The sequence below is a fragment of the Pagrus major genome, chromosome 7 (genome assembly GCF_040436345.1).
Source record: "Pagrus major chromosome 7, Pma_NU_1.0".
Lineage (NCBI taxonomy): Eukaryota > Metazoa > Chordata > Actinopteri > Spariformes > Sparidae > Pagrus > Pagrus major.
The window spans coordinates 17,183,272-17,201,944 of NC_133221.1; the positions used below are offsets into that span (position 1 = coordinate 17,183,272).

General features: G+C 39.4%; 1 protein-coding gene across 1 annotated transcript; it reads right to left on the minus strand.

The window, feature by feature from the left end:
* Positions 1-4,107: 4,107 nt before the first annotated feature.
* On the minus strand, positions 4,108-17,363 carry acvrl1 (activin A receptor like type 1). The gene is made up of 10 exons (XM_073470715.1): positions 16,621-17,363; positions 10,922-10,993; positions 9,186-9,419; positions 8,604-8,818; positions 8,407-8,506; positions 8,181-8,327; positions 7,808-8,083; positions 7,173-7,370; positions 6,184-6,314; positions 4,108-5,201 (listed from the first exon to the last, which is right to left on the minus strand). The coding sequence occupies exons 2-10, from the start codon at positions 10,989-10,991 to the stop codon at positions 5,055-5,057; spliced, it is 1,518 nt and encodes a 505-aa protein (XP_073326816.1). The 5' UTR covers positions 10,992-10,993; positions 16,621-17,363; the 3' UTR covers positions 4,108-5,054.
* Between the last annotated feature and the right edge of the window lie 1,310 nt (positions 17,364-18,673).

The window sequence follows — 18,673 nt, forward strand, 5'->3', positions numbered from 1 at the left end:
TCAAAGGACATAGTGAGCGCAATCAACACAAAATACCTCTACTTTATGAGAAAACTCTACATTATCAGCTTACCTTCTTTGTCTATTCTTGTTATATGTATTCAGATGTATGTAATGATTTAAGCAAAGGCTGGTAAATGTAGTGCAGATGGGATTATATCCAAAGCAAATTGTATACCGTCTTTATCTGAGTATTTATATCTTCTGTAATTAACATTGGTTCATTTTATGGCTGAATGGACTGAACCTTTAACCTTGACTGAAGTCATTACTTAAGATTTAAGATCTATTTGAAACAAACAAACAAAAAAAGGGTCCAGGGAACAAACTTAGTCTGAATGGCCATCTTTCACTGTTCTTTATTAGCTAGAGCTGGGCATTATATTCATATTATATCGTTATCATGATATGAGACTATGTATCAGATTGTGGAGATCATTTCATTATGGAAGCCCTTTCTATAAATATTCCCATGGTAAATCATAATTATGAGATAATCAGCAGAAATTATGAGATAAAAAAGTAGAGATTATGAGAAAAAAGTCAGAATTATCAGATAATCAGCAGAAATTATGAGAAAAAAGCAACAATTATGAGATAATCAGCAGAAATTATGAGATAAAAAGTTGAAATTGTGTGAAAAAAGTAAGAATCATGAGATAAAAAGTCATAATTATGAGATCAATGTTGACTTTTCATGCCATGATTATGAATTACCATGGCAATATTTTGTTCATGAAGCTCAGTTTTTCATCTTATTTTCTTTTTCTTTAACTGGCAAGAAATGGGCTTCCATATTATATCTTCATATGGCATAAGTGTTGTCTGCATTAAAGTAAATTATGTCATTTTCTGACCTCACCAGACGGTTGTTCTTGCTTATACCCACTTTGTCATTATATCCACATAACTGGTAATGATGTATCAAAAATGTCATTGTATTATTATTTTCTGAAAGTACCACTTGTCATCCCTACAATATAATCGCAATATCGATATCAAGGTATTTGGTCAAAAACAATATTATTATATTTGATTTTGTTGCCCACTCCCAGTATTTATGAAGTTCGGAGGAGATTTCAAAATATCAAGATATATAGTGAATCAAGATACACCCCTAAAAATATTACAGTATATATAATATTATATGTAATATATAATTACATAATATAATCTGATTTCATATTTGTTGTACCCAGTGATTTATTTATCTGAAATGAGTCTGTATCTTATAAGAAAAGCGACTACTTCTTTATATTCAGTTTACTTGTCTCTTGACTTGACTATATATTCATTTTTTGTTCTAAACATGTCAGACTAAATGTGTTAAGTAAATTAAGGTTTGCATTCTTGATGTGGGGTCTCCTTAAGATGAGGCTTTTGGTGATTGATATAGTTAAAATATATTTGAAATCTACTCAAGGAACAAACTGTGTATAACTGGTCACCTTCTGCATTATTATTAATATAAATGTTAAATAATAAAATATCTCTCTCATGACATTTTGAGCAATATCATTTACCATCATAACATACAGATAAAAAAAACAAAAAACAAACAAACAAACAGATACAGATACAGATAATGGTTTACAAAAAGACGTGAAAATAAACTGATAATCTTTGTTGTTTTCCATCAAAATATGTGCCCAGGCATTTAAGTTATTGTATTAAAAAAGGTGTATTTATTTTTCAAGAAAAACAACAGGAAATTATGGCAACTTCTCTACATTATTTGCTTAATTTCTATGATTATACAATTATTTTTGTGTCCTAAAGTTTTGGAAAATTCATTTTTTCATGTGTACAAAGGTCAGTCTCCAAACTCATGACTCAGATTTGAACTACGTTACACCTACATTCAAAGAAGACATTAGAAGTTAGACACAACTTAGTCCTCCAATTCAAATGGAGCAAGAATCCTTTGTGACTGTGACTGGCTACTGAACCTTTTTCTCTTATTATGGATTTAGGTTAGAAGGCAGCAGGGGAAGAGCTTATTATGATACGACTTATATGCACAGCAGGTGACTATGGGACAACACCAGTATTATGACAGACACATTTGTCTATGCATTCCATATTCAGTGACTGATTAATTATCAAACACATCTGTATTTGTAATTTGTACTGTAGCTTTGGTGCACTGCAGCCTAATGTCTAATCTAAAATTCTATCTGTGGTCCACTGATCAAAATCTGTCATGTTTGGTTTGAGTTCACAAAAAAAGCCTCTTTATTGTCCCAGGTTATGTCACATCACATATCAGCTACTGCATCAGATTTTGAGGAAGTTATAGCCACTTGCATAATAAAATAATCATGGACCTGAAGAACTCAAAGGTTGTTTTTGTTCAGATTCATTCAGACTTTCCTCTCAGCTCGGGGACCCGGCACACCCAGCTGCCACTGCCTGTGAATGTAGCTCAGGCAGAGGTGGGTCAGACTGGAACCAAGTACATTTGGGACTCCGGTCTGCGTCTGCTTTTATCACCTGTCCTCTTGCTAGCACTCTGACTGATCTATCCTCAAGCCTAATTGTGTCTGCATAGTCTCCTCTGTGGCTTTGTATCTGTCCATTATCATCCCCTGTCCAATTTATCTCCACATTTCTTCAGCGCAGGTTGTCTGCTGAACAAATCCCTCTGTCTCTACCGAGCCATTTGGAATGATCCCACTGTGAAAAGGAATACACAGAGGAGGGAAACAGAGGGAGAAGTGAGATGGGCTTCTGCACTCACAGACAGGGAGTTTGGCCCCTCTGATACTTGAACATCTCCCCCCCACCCCCACCCCCCACAGTGTTAAAAATAACCAGCTCTTCATCTGACTGACCAGACAGACTGGGGCTTCGAGGGAGTATTATCTCTCTGGAGTTTGTTCAACAACCAGGCAGACAGAAAGAAAACACACACACACACACACACATATACACCCATCAACAGATAAAGGAAGCGCAAACAGGCCAGATACAAAAAGAAAACATTGGCATGCAGACATTACATGAAAGGGTCAGAAGTGATACATTCTCGGGATTTTTAATTCTTTAATCTATATCTCAAATGTGTTTCTTTTACGCTGTGCTTTGACCACATTTTCTCACAAGATCATTGCTAAAGCAAAAAATATTTTTCTGGACAAGGTCAAAGATAAAATTAGATGATTCTGACACCCGATCACACACTGTTTTTGCTAGGGTTAAAGGTGCACTGTGTAGTTTGGGAAAAAAAATTCAAACTTTTTATCATTTAACAATATTATTAAGATAATACTACAATCTCAGAAATATTTATTTGCTGTACAGTATTTCCAAAGTTGAATAAACAAGATGTCCTCTGAGGAGAGTAAAGTCCCCAGAATGCTGTTTAAAGCTAGAAAAGGGGAAAGGCAAATATAAACAAAGTAAAACACTATGAAATTGTGTTTTCCTGTTCCAACAGTTTGTCTATTCCCGTTCCTTTAGTTGTGAAAACGATGAACGAAGATTTTTCTCTTAGGATTAAATTGTCTTCCCCAAAGCTACATAGTGCACGTTTAAAGTTAAAACCAAATAGCTGTGGTTTGATTTGTGACCCTTCTGAAGAGTAATCAAAAATGTTTACAGGTTGTTTTGATTTTGAGAAATTATTTTAAATGGTGAGTTTTTTTTCTTTTTATCCACCATCAATAACTAAGATGAATGCAGCAAAATACTGTCTTACATTCACCTATTTATATTTTCTTGTGTAGCATCTCACTAGGTTAGTGTGTGAGAGAATATGTGATTACATTATCTTATATAATTTAATGAAACGTGACATGTGTACTGTTATGGCTGTCCAAACATGAAAATGTATACTACTTTAATCAACCCTCCATCTTTTCTGACATTGGTGACTGTTTTTAGTTATACTTCATTGTTATGAGGAAATGTCAGTCTCTTATTTAATCATTTTAAGATGGTGCAAGGCAAATAAAAACATGATTGCAAAACCGATTACACCGTAAATCTCCAGAGGTAAGCTGCACTTACTGTAAACAACACGGATCACTGTTTGTCTATTATCTGATGACCTCTCCTGGTCGTTGAGAGAATTGCAAACATCAGTGGCACAAACAGTTCAAACAGTTAAAAAATACAATCCTTTATTCAACATATACAATATTACATGTCTGTTTGTGAATTATTTTACCAACCATAGTAATGGTGATGTTACATTTTAAAGCTTACAGAAAGGTAAAAAAAAAAAAAAATTGGAAAAGGTGTGTCGTAAAAAAAAGTACATAAAATGTGTCTCGTTGTCGAATAATAGAAAATAATACCCCTTTAAAAATATATTTACAATAAACCAATGGTGATACAAAACAACAGCTTCTGTGCTGTAGGACTATGTACAACTATGTGTCTGTGTGCAGATAATAAATGCTCATTCTATATAAGTTAAATATGCTTACATAACAGCTAATGTGCTTTGGTATGAGCATGTTATTACTTACATATTTCCTGTTTTCAAAGAACACCAATGCCTTTTTGTTCTCACCAACTTTCTGTGGCTTTGGTCATGATGGGAAAACCCGTAAGTGCAATTAAGAAAGAACAGAATGAAATACTTGATAAGAGGATGAGTAACTGTGCTATGCTAGATTTTCCTTTCTGCATGACGATGGGGGATTTATACAATAATGATTAAAACCCTGTGTGTGTAGAACAGCCTGTGAATTTTCCATTGGATTAATTATTCTGTTGTAGAAATGTCTGAAAACATTTATGAGCTGAACATAACAGAAAGAAAAAATACCCTGATAAAATAGTTTCCTTTATGGGGCCTCGTGGTTTGAGGCAGAAGAAATAAGGCAGATGAAAATCAGGCTCCACAAAAAGAAAATAGCCTTGGGTGCGAGCCAGTCTAGACAATACTGCTGAAAGTCATATGGTTTTAACATAATGCAGTGACTGTGTGAGTCATTAGCTCGATATATGCTAATGATATGCACCTTGTGCTGTTGGATTGTGGTGCAAAATGCCTTCAGGCATTTTCATCTTTTTGTCCCCGTTTTGTCCTGGTGTCTCAGCGTCTAGACGTCCCGCTTGAGTTTCTCAATGCTGAAGTCGCTGTCGTGGTCCAGTTTGGAGAGCGTCTTCCTCACCCGCAGGGCTGTGAGGCGGGCTTGTGGGCTCTGGTACCAACACTCTTTCATGATCTTCACAATGGCCGTCAGGATCTATGACAAATGGAGACAAATGTAAAATACAACTTGGTCAACACTATTGTGTGTCTTGTAGAGTATGTGCCCAACATATCCTTTGTGAGTCTACGTGAGTACATCATCAATGTGTATGTTTATGTATTTCATATCTGCCAACACCCTTTCTCCCGCTGAGCTCCCGATTGGTAATTTCTCCTGTTGATCTCCCCATTTCATAGTGATACAAATCAAGTGGGTGGGTCTCAGTTTCTGTGTGGGATATGTGTCATGGTACCTGGCAACCCAACACAATGGCAGAGCTAAGAAGGCGCAAATGACCCTGCCTGACAGTTTGCTGCTGAAAATGGATGAAACCGGTCCTGAGAAGAAGAAATACGCTTCCAAATTTCACTCAACTTTGCGCAAGACCTTGCATCACATCAGACAGAATATTCAACTTGTTACACTTTTTCCACACTCATACTCAGAATCAGTCAACTCGTTAGAGTGGACAGAATCCTTCCCCATTATGGACATCTGCCTCCCGTCTCACATGCCCGTCTTGCCTCCACTCTACAGACTGCTTTTAGATGGTCTTTCTGGAAATCATGTTGACTTAACACTTTTTTAAATCTATTTTACTGTGAGCTGTGAATTTAAGACTCGTTAAAATTATTTTACTTTCACATCCTTATATTTATTCAATTAATCTGTGGTGTAGGGTTATTTGGGGGCAGGGGCATTGTGGGTAGGCAATTTGCCCCAGATACCCAGAAAATCTCCTTCTTTTTCACAACCTTAATGTTAGCAGGTATGCAGTTTGCTTGAATAACTATGTACATTTGAGAATATGTGACTGTAAAGCTCAGGAGTGGTTATAACCCGCAGTGAGATTTGCAGTCTTGGAAAATATAATTGCACTTACATGTTTGTGTGTGTGTGTGTGTGTGTGTGTGTGTGTGTGTGTGTGTGTGTGTGTGCACATCATGGTGTGTTAATGTGTCATCAGATGGCTTACAGGATGGGAATGGAGCCTGTTGTGCAGACTGGGCTTCTGCTGGTCGACACACACCACCTTCTTCATCTCCTCAAAGCTGGGATCTAAGGGTACCAGGTCAAAGAAGGGAGGACGGTACTCTTCCACAATCCCTAAAACAGTACAAGAAAAAGAAAAAAAAGAAAAAAAAGAGTCAGCCTGCTGTTTCATATCCAGCTGAGCAGGAGAACAACAACTAGTCTTGTCTTCAGACTGAAATGTTAAATATTGTATGAAAAGTCACTGTCAACCTCATGAGTAGATAACAATTAAAACCCTAATTTATCTCCTCATACATGTACAGAATTAACTGTTTTTCCTCAAACGAGACTTGATACAGCACACTTGATTGAGATAGTCTGTAGTGGGAGTTTTGTAAAGTATGTTTGACTAAACAGAGAGGAGAAAGATATGAAAACCCAAGAGACTACACTGGCATGGAGATTTGCCAGGCCTGCTGAGTGTGTGTGTGTGTGTGTGTGTGTGTGTGTGTGTGTGTGTGTGTGTGTGTGTGTGTGTGTGTGTGTTTATGTGTGTGTGGTTGTTTGTGTGAGAACCGACACAAAGTTATGAAAGTCTATCCATCTGGACTTAATGTGTTTGTGCATGGATGTGTGCTTCTTGCATCTACAAACTGTGTGCACGGACATCTGGACAATGTACAAGTGAGTGCTGACACCAGATAAGACTGTTTATAATTACTGCAGTGCTAATCATGAGAGAGGATAGTCGAGACAAACACAGACCATGAAAACACTGGAGTGCTGAGAGACATGGGACTAACTACTTCTTATGTATACTCTACCAGAGCCAGGCAGACGTGACAAAGAAAGCACATTTTCAATATGAAGTGCCTCAGCCTGAACACATCAGGTACCATTTTCTTTCATAAGTTTAAATAGGTACAAACTAGAATATCTCTGCAAATGACTGTAGAGGCACAGCATTTTAAAAATCTGATGTCTTCTTACCATTGACAATGGTCCTTCGGCTAATTTCCCAGAAGACCAGGCCCAGTGCCCAGATGTCAGTTTGCTTGTAGGACTCAAAGACATCCGTACGAATAGTCTCATCTAGCACCTCAGGGGCCATGTAGCGCTTGGTCCCCACACGAGGGTTGTTGCCCACATCAAGGTAGTCATGGGACTGAGAATGTATGACAGCCAAACCTGAGGAAAAAAGACGACATAGACACAAATGATCCAAATCAGTGTGATGTTGTTGTTTTTACTCAATTGAAACCATTAGCAGAAGTTGGAAACAGATACAACCCCAATTCCAAAAAAGTTGGGAAAAAGAGTAAAGAGTAAATAAAAACATCACCATCATCATTTTACAGATTCCCCAGTCTTTTTCTGCCCCTGTCCAAACTTGAAATGTGTTGCTAGCGTCAAATTCAAAATAGGCCAATATTGGCCAATAAAAACTTGAAGGAGTAAAACATTAATATATCATCTTTTTACTGTTTTGAATTGAGCATGTCAAAAAGGATTAGCAAATTATCACATTCAGTTTTTTTTTGTTTTACACAGTCTCAACTCTTTTGGAATTGGGGGTTGTACAACTAGAAGTCGAGCAGATTAATAGTGATTTCCAAAACCCTCACCTAGGTCAGCAATGCAGCATTGTCCGTTACGCTTTACCAGGATGTTTCGGCTTTTCAGGTCTCTGTGGGCGATGGCTGGCTTCTCCTGGGAGCTGACAATCTCAGTGTGAAGGTGGACCAGGCCACAGGCCACAGACAGGCACATCCTCAGGCAGCTCTCGGGCTCCAAGCTGCTGTACTGCAGGAAGTCGTAGAGTGAGCCTAACTCATGAAAGTGGGTGACGAGCCACAGCTGGGTGCTGGAATTCTTGGATGTCATGTCAGAGGCGATGAAACCTAAAGCCAGAATAGATGATGTCAATATCTTTTGTCTGTTTGAACCTTTCTCTTCATCACATGAATATTTCTTCTGAACTTCAATCTGCTGCAGTACCCAGTATGTTGTCGTGTCGCAGCTGTACAGTATTGTAGATCTCTGTCTCTCTGAACCAGGATTGCTCGTCCCTGGAGGAGAAGATCTTGACAGCCACACTTTCCCCCATCCAAGTTCCTCTCCACACCTCCCCATACCTGCCTTTACCTGAAAACAGAGGGACACAATTACACAACTGCAAAGTAATAAGCAGTAAGAAGCAGCAGTGGTGAGGAAGGAGACTGACCGACACATTCCACAAGTGAGATTTGTCTGGCCATAGTCCTCTGGACCAGATAGGGCAGCCCTGTCCCACTCCCTGATGTACAAAACTCATCAAAGATTTCCTGTAGAAAGAGACAGAAATATTCAATATGTGAGGAAACTCAAAAACTTGAACATCTTTTAATAGGATCATTTCAAAAATCAAATCAAATCTCTTACGCCGTATGTTGGGTCATCTCCACTGGGGACCTTGAGCATGGTCACATCATGCTCTTCAGCATTTTTCAGTCTGCAGTGTGCACGCCTGAAGCGCAGGAAAAACACCAGGCCACACACACTGGCAGTCACGATGAACAGCAGTAAAGACACAATGATCCACAACTCGACTGATGTTGTTGGACGACTGAGATCTGGGGGCGTTGTCTTGTCTCCATCTGGACAAACGTACAAATTCACACACATTTTTTTAATTTGTGAAACTAGTCTACAACATTTCAATACACTGGGGAGGAGAGGTTTTATTTTGGAATTACTTTTAAATAAAGAACAGGACATTCAGTGCATCATCAGTCCCGAAAAAAGAAATTCACACATTAGCAATTTGCTCTGACTGACCACAAGGGGGAACAGTTACTCTCCGGAGGTAAGCTTTGAATCCCATCAGTACAAAGTAATACAGGATGTGCACTCAGTAGTGGGTTGAGCCTGAGAGGACTAAATAACACTAAACCACAAGGCTCCGTACCACAGTTTAATGGATGTGATGTTAAATACTGTAAAGCAATAGCTTTGGATACTGACTAATGTTTGGAGGTGGTGTGGTGAACTCGTTGCAGTAATTCTCTCTGCAGCAGTGGACGAAGAAGCGCGGAAAGGAGGTGTAGCAATTCTCCCTGTAGTTATTTGCCATGAAACAGCCCCTCTCCTCATAGCTTTGAACCCAGGTGTAGAAGCAGTAGTCTCCTGTGCAAGTTCCATTCTCACATGTGCTTTTGGCATTCTCACATGTGCACTGGATCTTCCCATCGTCAGAGTCTGAAGCACAAGGAAATACACAGAAAGTGTTGACAGCACACACACACACACACACACACACACACACACACACACACACACACACACACACACACACACACACACACACACACACACACACACACAGAGTCAATAACACATTGAGAAACCTACCAAAAATGATTGATTTGGGGAATGTAAATGCCAATCGTGCCACAAATCATTACTCAAAGATTAGTAGTAAAGTGATAAACAACACTAGACCTTGGCTTCCTCAAGGGGAATCCCTAGTGGTTATAGAAAGACATATGTTAAAAACATTTCCTGGCAGCCACAAAGCATCAGGTAGACGCAAGAGGCTGTATGGTTAACCAGGAGAGGCGTTTTTGGTTTGAAATCATAATCCACAGTGTCTCTGAATGAAAGTTAATAAGTTATAGGAGAGTTATATATATATACACACATATAACATTTAACCCACAAATGAGTCCTTTGCACCATTGCCATGCTCTTAAAACATTAAATATGTCAAGTTTTAATCAGTTTATCAGATTTTCTAATCTTAAACTTGTCTATAAGTGCCGACAACATCACGCTCCTTAGGTGCTCACTGACCACGTGCTTCCACTCACACGGAAGCATCAAATGGTGATTGTAAAATGCCTTCACGTAAACAGCTTTTTCTGTTCCAGGAATCACTATCTGTGACTTGTTACCTTCAGAGCTCAAACTGGATCCGATCTCTTTAAACTTTAACTGTAACAGTTTTTTGGAGAGGGATTAGTCCTGTAATCATGAATTATCTCGTGCTTCTCGTTTAACAGTGTTTTATTGTACATATTACAGTCTGTGTCTTATATTGTCTGTCTGCATTTTCTTTAACATATTTATTGCTGAGTTAATATTGTCTCTTGTGTATTTGTTGTTGAGTTTTATGTATTTTAAAGGCCCATCTAGGGAGAGGAATTGAAAATTAGCTTAGGCTATAAATGCTGTGCTGTGTGGCATCAGTTTATGCTGCATGCTTGTCTCTATCAATAAAAGCAAGAACCTCACAATCACAAATTTTAAAAGGGACTATTTGTTCAAAATGGTTAAAGCTGCATTGTTTTTTTGACCACTAGGAGGCAGAAAGACTGAGAGCAACACGGACATCCAAATAAAGACCTGTCTTGTTTGTCTGACATTCCTGAGCCTTTTAGCTGAGGTTTGGTCCACCAGATCTACCTGAGTTGACATTCCATTGTCCTCACTAGCCACTTGTTTACTTTGACTCTACATTTCTTGCCAGGTAGGTGGTTTACGTTATGCCTGTCTGGGCTCGTTTGACACAGCTGCCTATTGTTTTGCAATGGAGGGATGGTGAGAACCGTTGGACGCATTGTACCATCTCGGTGCGAGCTGGAGAACCGAAACAAAGTGTTTAAGGCTGCTAGGGAGCCCTTCACTTTAGAGTCACGTGATTCAGTGTCAGTATCAAAAGGAGCCTTTAATTGAACGGAACAAAGAGACCATTAACTCACCTGCATGGATAGCAGAGATCCACAGAAGCATCCCAGCTAGCACCAGTGTGAGCAGAGCAGAGCTTCCCATCTCTGTGAAACAGGAACAAAACATTGACATTTTGTATAATTAAATGATGATAATACAATTAGCGTTGTCTCTTAATTAGGGGCTGTCATAATGAGGAATCGGACCTCAGGGCATTATGGAAAAATAAGGCCATTTTCTTGACATTTTAACAGCTATGTGATTGAAAAGCACAGACTGTAACTTAATAGCAGTGTCCATGAGGAGTCGAGCAGTGGTTAAATCCTGAGCTCTTTGGCAGAGGAAGCTATGAGGTCAAAGACAACAGTCCAAGGGCCCAGCCTGTCTGCCTGTGCTGTAATTGCATTGGGTGGGAAAAGGGGGCTTAGGGGAAGGAGTCTGTAACAGCACTCCAGAGTGTTTGTGTATGTGTACTGAGGTTGTGTGTGGCGCTGTGCTACCCAGGCTCCAGGCCTGTCGACTCCACGACTGCCCCTTTCGCAGAGTAAATATTGATGGCTACGCTTCCTGCCATTGAGCGGCCCCACCCGGCTGGCCGGCGAGACTCTGCTCATTGTTTGGGGCTGCATTACTGAGGGTCACGCAAGAAGGAGGGCCATCACACACAACTCAACCTCTGTCACTGTAGAAGCAGACTCTGGTCTGTAACTTGACAACCAGGTGAGCTTAGTCATGTTACAGTGAAAAGATTCAGTGTAGTTTTTAGTACAGTTAATTTTTTGAAGCATAAAACATTGTAGAAATATCTACAATAACAGATACGATGTTGTTTAAGTTACAGAAACTGTGCCAAACATGAAGTAGGCCTAAACAAATGCATGTGTTTAGTTTTAAAACAAGCTTTGATAAAGAGACTCTTGAGGTTTCAATCACTTTTTGTACTCTCTATGTCACTTTGTTTGTCACCAAGGAATTATATAAACAAGAGAAATGGCAATTACTCACCATGCTTTTAACTTTCTGTCAGCAAAAGCAAACAAACACACAATAACACAAGCTCCCACATAAACCCTGAGGTCTTTTAAGGTCTTTCCTCACCATTGTTTAGCCGGTCTTGGAAAGTTGTTGTTTAAGAGTAAGGAGCAGTTTAGCTGGCTACATGGTGAGGCACCATTTGCTTTTATCAGACTCTCAGATTTAAAAGGGCCTGCTGGAAGCTTCTTTACTCATCACAGTACACAGAGAAAATGACATTTAAATTATATGCAACACCTGACATTGTGAAATTGGGCTTTGGACAAGTGTGTACCTACAACTGGTCTTTTCCCTGTGTCGCTGTCCTCGAGACTATCAATAAGACATTTTACATTTTACAACTAGGTGAAAAGTCTCAACAGAAATAAAGTCTATCATTAAATGTTGGTTTTACTTTGAGCATCTAAAAAGCAAACTTCATTCCAAAGAAAACGACAGGTTATGTTGACTACCTGTAATACATTTCTCCTACCCTGAAGGCAGACTTTCATGACACTTAAAAGCAGCTTAAGATAAGTAATACAACAAAAAAATAACTGGACTGATGGCCATGCAGTTAAGAGAAGTGAAAATAAAAAAATAGTTGCTTTTAGTTACTGGAACAAAATCTCATTTACAAATCTAACCAAAAAAAGGCAAGTACAAAGCAACAAATGTAATCACTGTTAAGCCATTGATATATATCTCTTATAGTTTTCAATGTATGCCATTTATATAGCACTATAGTGGTTTTGCACCATAGTGCTTCACAAAGACACATATCGGCATAAAGGCATATACTGTATGTAGTTCACAGATGTTGTGGAACATTGACATAGAAAGTTAAACACAATTTAGAACCAAAGGAATCAGATAAAAGTAAAAACATCTTAAACACAAATAGACGCCAGATAATAAAAATAGAACTAGAAGTGCACTAGAACACATACCTCCACCAAGGCCCAGCAGTCCCCTTTTTGTGGAAATCCGTTCTGTAGTTTGTGTAATCGAGCTGACAAACCAACCAACCGACCGACCGACCGACCGACCGACCGACCAACCGACCAACCAACCAACCGACCAACCAACCTACCTGAAGAGCCACTACAGAAAAAGCCTTGTCCTCAAATGGGACACAGCCATTGTGCTACAGTGGGAGGATCTGAGAGGTTTGGTGGTAGAGAAGTGGAAGGATTTTGAAGTTTATCCTGAAATGAACATGGAGGCAGTGGCCAGATGCAAGGATATGAGTGATGTGGTCTAGTTTCTTGGAAATAGTTAATATCTAGGCAGCTGTGCTTTGAATTTGTTGGAAACAGGAAATGGTGCCTTGAGAGATCCCTAGAGGTATGGTCATCCAGCTGGCACGAATCACTGTCTAGCTCAGAGTGTGATGGGAAAAGTCTAATTTGGAGATGGTTCTGAGTTGGAAGAAACTGGACCTGGCAATGTAATTTGCCTGCCTGGTGAAACTTAGATCACCATTTAATATAACACCCTTGTTCTTGGCATGTGTTTTGATGTAGATAGAAAGATTATACTATATGCTTATGGAAAACAATTTACACCAGTGAGACACACCTACAATTGAGCAACTGAAAAATAAGGGAGACCTTAGAATTGGATTCAGCTGGGAAAGTTAGATAAGCTACCGCTTGCTGTACGTGAGTAGCACAGCTTGTTTTATAATAATTGTCAAGTAGTCTTATAGAAATAGTAATCCCACCTCATGTCGCCCACCCTTGAACTGCACACATCTGGCAGTGGAGCTTGCTCATGTCAGCACGAAACTACGGATATCCTCCTTTAGTTATGATGCATCTAGCATGATATATGTAAGCACAAACTACAGGAAGCATTACCATAGTGTGTCAAATGTCACTGAAGAGAAACCACAGAGGGCTTTTTGCACATCTGTATTTCCACTGATATGAAAGGTGTTACCTATTCTTGTCAAAGTGTCAAATCAAATGTGACATTTCGGCTAGATTAGGTTATAGTCATTGCACACGACAAATGTGATTCAAATGTCTGATAAGCTATCTTTAGGCCCCAGCTCAACGGATGAGAACTCACTCTCGGCTCTAACTCTCTGAAACCACAAGCCATATTTTACCAACAGAAAAGAGCACTTCATTTGTCATGCAGCCTACATGGCTGTGGTGGTTAATCTGTGGGTCCAGTGGATGAATAGCCTAAACAAAACTCCACCCACAGAATTAACTTGTGCAACACGACTGTGTCTTATTCTCCCAGCTATCATTTTTATCATCCACAGGGTCCTGACACAGGAGAGAACAGTAATCACGTCCTCCATCGTGGGCATCCTGATTCCTGACTTTAGGCTCCAGAACACTTCCTCTCTCCTGTTTGTCTCCATTCTGTCCAACGCTACACCCGCGTGACCCAAGGGGAAAAGATCCATTGTCATCTCTTCCTCTCATCTACAGAACTCGGACTCGGGAGGCAGATCTCTCATTCCATCTGGATGACTGTGTGGTTATAGCGGTGGATGGTGGGGGCATGGCATAGCACAGCAGCCTCCCACAGCCCCTCCACTGGGGCCTCATCATTCCGAAAAGCCCTATAACTCTTCCTCTGGAAAGTAACTTTGAGCAGTGTTACGGTAAAGGCTGCTATCATGTGGTTTGAATGGCAGATCATCACATTCAGATCTTTTTTTAATGACATAGCCACACATTTAAAACGCTTGTGTGTGTGTTTTAAGTGGTAAAAACCCTAAACCTGTAATCCTGTGATTGTGACCGTCTGCTAGTTACAGCGACAGACTGATTGTATCTTCATTTCACAGACAAAGCCAGGCTTGGCAGGCTTTCTCCTACAATGAATGCATGTCTGGGGAAGAAAAGGACAAATATACCTCACATACTGTGTGTACTAATTAGTCTTGACTTCCAAAGAAGAAGAAGCAGAAACAACTCTTGATGTCATGTGCCAACAATAGCATCCACCTGAGAAGAGCCCATGTGACTTCCATCATGACCTATAACGTATAAACTAAAAGGGCAAATGTCTTCCCTATGTGTTTGTGTGTGTAGGCAGGGACTAGAAATACATCTAAGATCGCGTTCATAAGATACAGGAAATATGCTAATTCTGCACATTCAAGAGGTATGAACTTTTCACCCCAGCATGCTGTGAAAGCAGGTTCTTGCCACAAAGTACATACCAGTGGTGGAGGAAGTATTCAGAGCTTTAACTTTACAACTTACAGTGCTGCAGTTAAAATCTTAGTTATGTAAAAATGCATATATTATCATATCATGACCAAATGTGCTGCTTAAGGTATCAAAGGTACTTGCAGCAGAATGACCTTTCAGTTAGCATTGATATTATATCATTATCATGATATGAGACTATATATCGACTTAGATTTTGGATATTGTTGTATTGTGATATAGCATAAGTGTTGTCATTGCCTGGTTGCATCACAGTAAAGTGATGTCATTTTCTGAACTTACAAGACTGTTCGATTTGTTCTAATACTTGTTTTTACCCACTTAGTCATTACATCCACATTACTGATGATTATTCATAAAAAAATCTTATTGTGTTAATATTTTGTGAAAGTAGTGTCATACCTACAATATTTTTGCAATATAGACATTGAGTGATTTATGATCTGCTTTTGAGGAGCTTTTTTAAATATCGAGATATATATCATGTATCGTGTTATAACCTAAAAATATTGCGATATCATTTTAAGGCCATATTACCAGCCAGCTTATCAGCTTCATCCATTTATCAGTCCAACTATTTGTAACTATGGCTGTAGGATAAATGTAGTAGAGTATTGGCCTGTGAAATGTGGCAGACCAGAAGTTAGCAGGACCACAAGCTAATACTCAAGTTAAATAAGAATACTTTGACATTGTGTAGTACTTGAGTAGGCTTAATGTAGCAGCAGAGATCAATAAATGTAATTTATTATGGCCTGTGGTCTCAAGTCTCTATCTCTTGTAGTGGTAAAAGTACCACTACAAGAGTGTAGACATTAGAGCTCAATGATACTGGATTTTTGGGAAATTTCAGATATTGATATATTTTTTGTACACAGAATATGTACATAAACACACATTATTTGCAATGATATCTTAAATGTTGTTATTGAACACTAAAACAAAGATACATATGTAATGGAGACTATAGATATTTTACAGTACAACAATAACTTTATTATCCATGATGACATCAATGCAGGGCACCAGTAAACTTCACTGGGATTTTAATCATTATAAATGAACCCAAATATCTTTTTGCTGCATTATGTTCTGTAAAGAGTGGTTTTGTTTTAAAATTGGGAGATATTGGACAACATATGCTGATACTGATAAATATCTGTGACAGGCCAATATCAGCCCAGCGATATACTTAACTGAAATTAATTAATGTGTTCATCACTTTAACGTCGCAGCTGGTAGAAGTGGAGTTTTTAGTTTCTCTCCTTAACGCAAAGTATCTGAAGAGTTAATAATACAATAGTTGAGTTTGTCTGTCAGTTTGTCTTCGGGCCACTTCTTGACACCTGTTGGTTCACATCTGGAAACACGTGGAGTGATGAAAGGCACCATAAAGGTGACTTCTGGTTCAGTGTTAGCTATTTTTAATAGCTATGTATCTTAAGCTAGTTGGCTAGTCATCACAGAAGAGCGTACAAAAAACCAGCAGAAGAAGAAAGTCGTGTTTCAGAGCCTACCTGTTTTCTGCCGCTCGCCTTTTAACTTGACAGCCGCACGTCTCCCATATCACAGCTAGCTTGTAGTGTCCCTCCGTGGCCGAAGAAAGTCGAGTAGAAGTAGCGTTTAAACCACAAGTGGCTCCATTTGAGAGTTGAAGCTGAAGTTACTCTTCAATGGCAGATGTTTCATCCACAGACAGCTCACATCCTTTCCTGCTTCGGAAAGCGACGACCCACCGTCGATCCTGGGGAGGGAAAAGTTCGCCCGCAGTTTTTCCCTCTCTGCTCCAAAAAGTTACAAACTCCTCACTCGTTCAAGTGAGTCTCTGTGAATATGAAAAAGAAGTGTATAATAAAAGGGAATAGAGAAAAAACAAGTCTGGCGGCTGTGTCCCGACAGGACGACAAACAGCGGGGTGTAGCCTATCTCATCTCGGTCCAAATCTGCGCTGATAACCGACGACACCACGAATCACCGTCGTCGGGTTGGAAGCAGATCAGACTCCTTCCGCTTCACGAGTGAAGGCTGCCTTCAAGTCCTCTCACATTAAGTAAGTGCACGTCTTTTGTTGCTGTCTGTGGTCCCGATCTGAGGGCGAGATTACATATTTTTTTAAAATTAGTATACAGTTTTGTCCCACCCCTTATTGTCCCGTACAGAGTCTGCTCTGCCTGGAATGTGTTCTCATAGCGGTTTTCCTGTTGCTCGCTAAACCTCTCATTTTCCTCTTTCCCCTGTGGACTGCTGTCTGCACTGCACTGACAGGAATGTGCTTCAAAGACCCCACTATGATACAATAACATATCTCTTAGTAAAAAAAACACAAGAACTACCCAGCATCTCACATTTTTATCAGCTATGACAGCGCCATCTTATTTTTTTTAAGTTCCAGAGGCCAATAAAGGCTTTATCATGCCCTGCAGACATTTTTAAAAACATGAAAATACAAGTTCATTCCTCGTTTATAATTCCCAGTAGCTCATTTATACTCCTCTTATATTATATATAAATGCAAATATTTTCTTTTCTTTAGTTTTTAAAACGATATGGCCAACAGCTAGCAAAATTCTCATTAATTTGGAGATATTTCTTGCCACCTGGTGAATCTAAGTCCAACACTCAGTCTCTTTTTGCTCTGTTTTTGGTCTCTACCAACTCAAATGAAGTACGTTGCGGTCGTTTACGATGAGTTTTTGAAGTGAAAACAGCTACCTGCTGTGGCTGGAAATGTTGCTAACAGTAAGACTGAACAAAAACAGACAAGATGTGGGCCAGACAGCTGAGCAATGAGCTGCAACACGCTACAGAGTGCTGCAGAGATGACATGTTTTGTTCTGATTAAAAAAAAAGCACAGAAAAGGCTCTACTTCCTACGGAAACTTAGGAAGGCTAAATTCCAGAGCAAGATTCTGGTCAACTTTTACAGAGGAGCAACAGAAAGCATCCTGACTGGAAACATCACAAGCTGCCATGGTTTGTGTAAGACCCAGGACAAGAAGGCTGTACAGCGAGTGATTAAAACCACCCAGAACATCATTTGTACCCATTTACAGAACATCAGTGACATGACTGATGTGAGATGTCTGCACAGAACCCAAAGGATACTAAAAGACAGCACCCACCACGCCACAGTCTACTCACCCTGCTGCCATCTGGCAAAGGATACAGAAGTATCTGCTGCCGTACCACCAGACTACAGAGCAGCTTCTTTCCCCAGGCCGTGAGACTCCTCAATTCATCACCAAGACTCCATTGTCTAAAACGGATATTGTAGGACTCAAAAGGACTCAAAGTTTATTTTCGTTTTTTAAACCCTTTGTTAAAAAAATGAAAATTTACCTTGCATGTTTTTGTAGCCTAATGCGGACGTTAGCATCCCCCTGGTTCCCTTGTCAAGAAGCCTATGGGATTAGATTTTTGGATTGGATTGGATTTTGGATTATTGCAGTAAATAAACACTGTGGCAAACACAAGTTAATGATACTCAAACGTTTTGTTGATGATTCCTGATTTTTTTTTTGTGTAAATGAAATTACCATAAATGTAAAGCTATAGTCTATAAACAAAATA

Bases quoted from the DNA above. Each gene is read 5' to 3' on its own strand.
- acvrl1 (XM_073470715.1), bottom strand. From the start codon at position 10,991: ATGGGAAGCTCTGCTCTGCTCACACTGGTGCTAGCTGGGATGCTTCTG. The intron at 8,328-8,406 runs GTCAGTCTCCTT...CTCTGTTTTCAG, and splicing joins CTCACTTGTGGAATGTGTCG to GTAAAGGCAGGTATGGGGAG. The intron at 7,371-7,807 runs GTGAGGGTTTTG...TTTTTTCCTCAG, and splicing joins ATGCTGCATTGCTGACCTAG to GTTTGGCTGTCATACATTCT.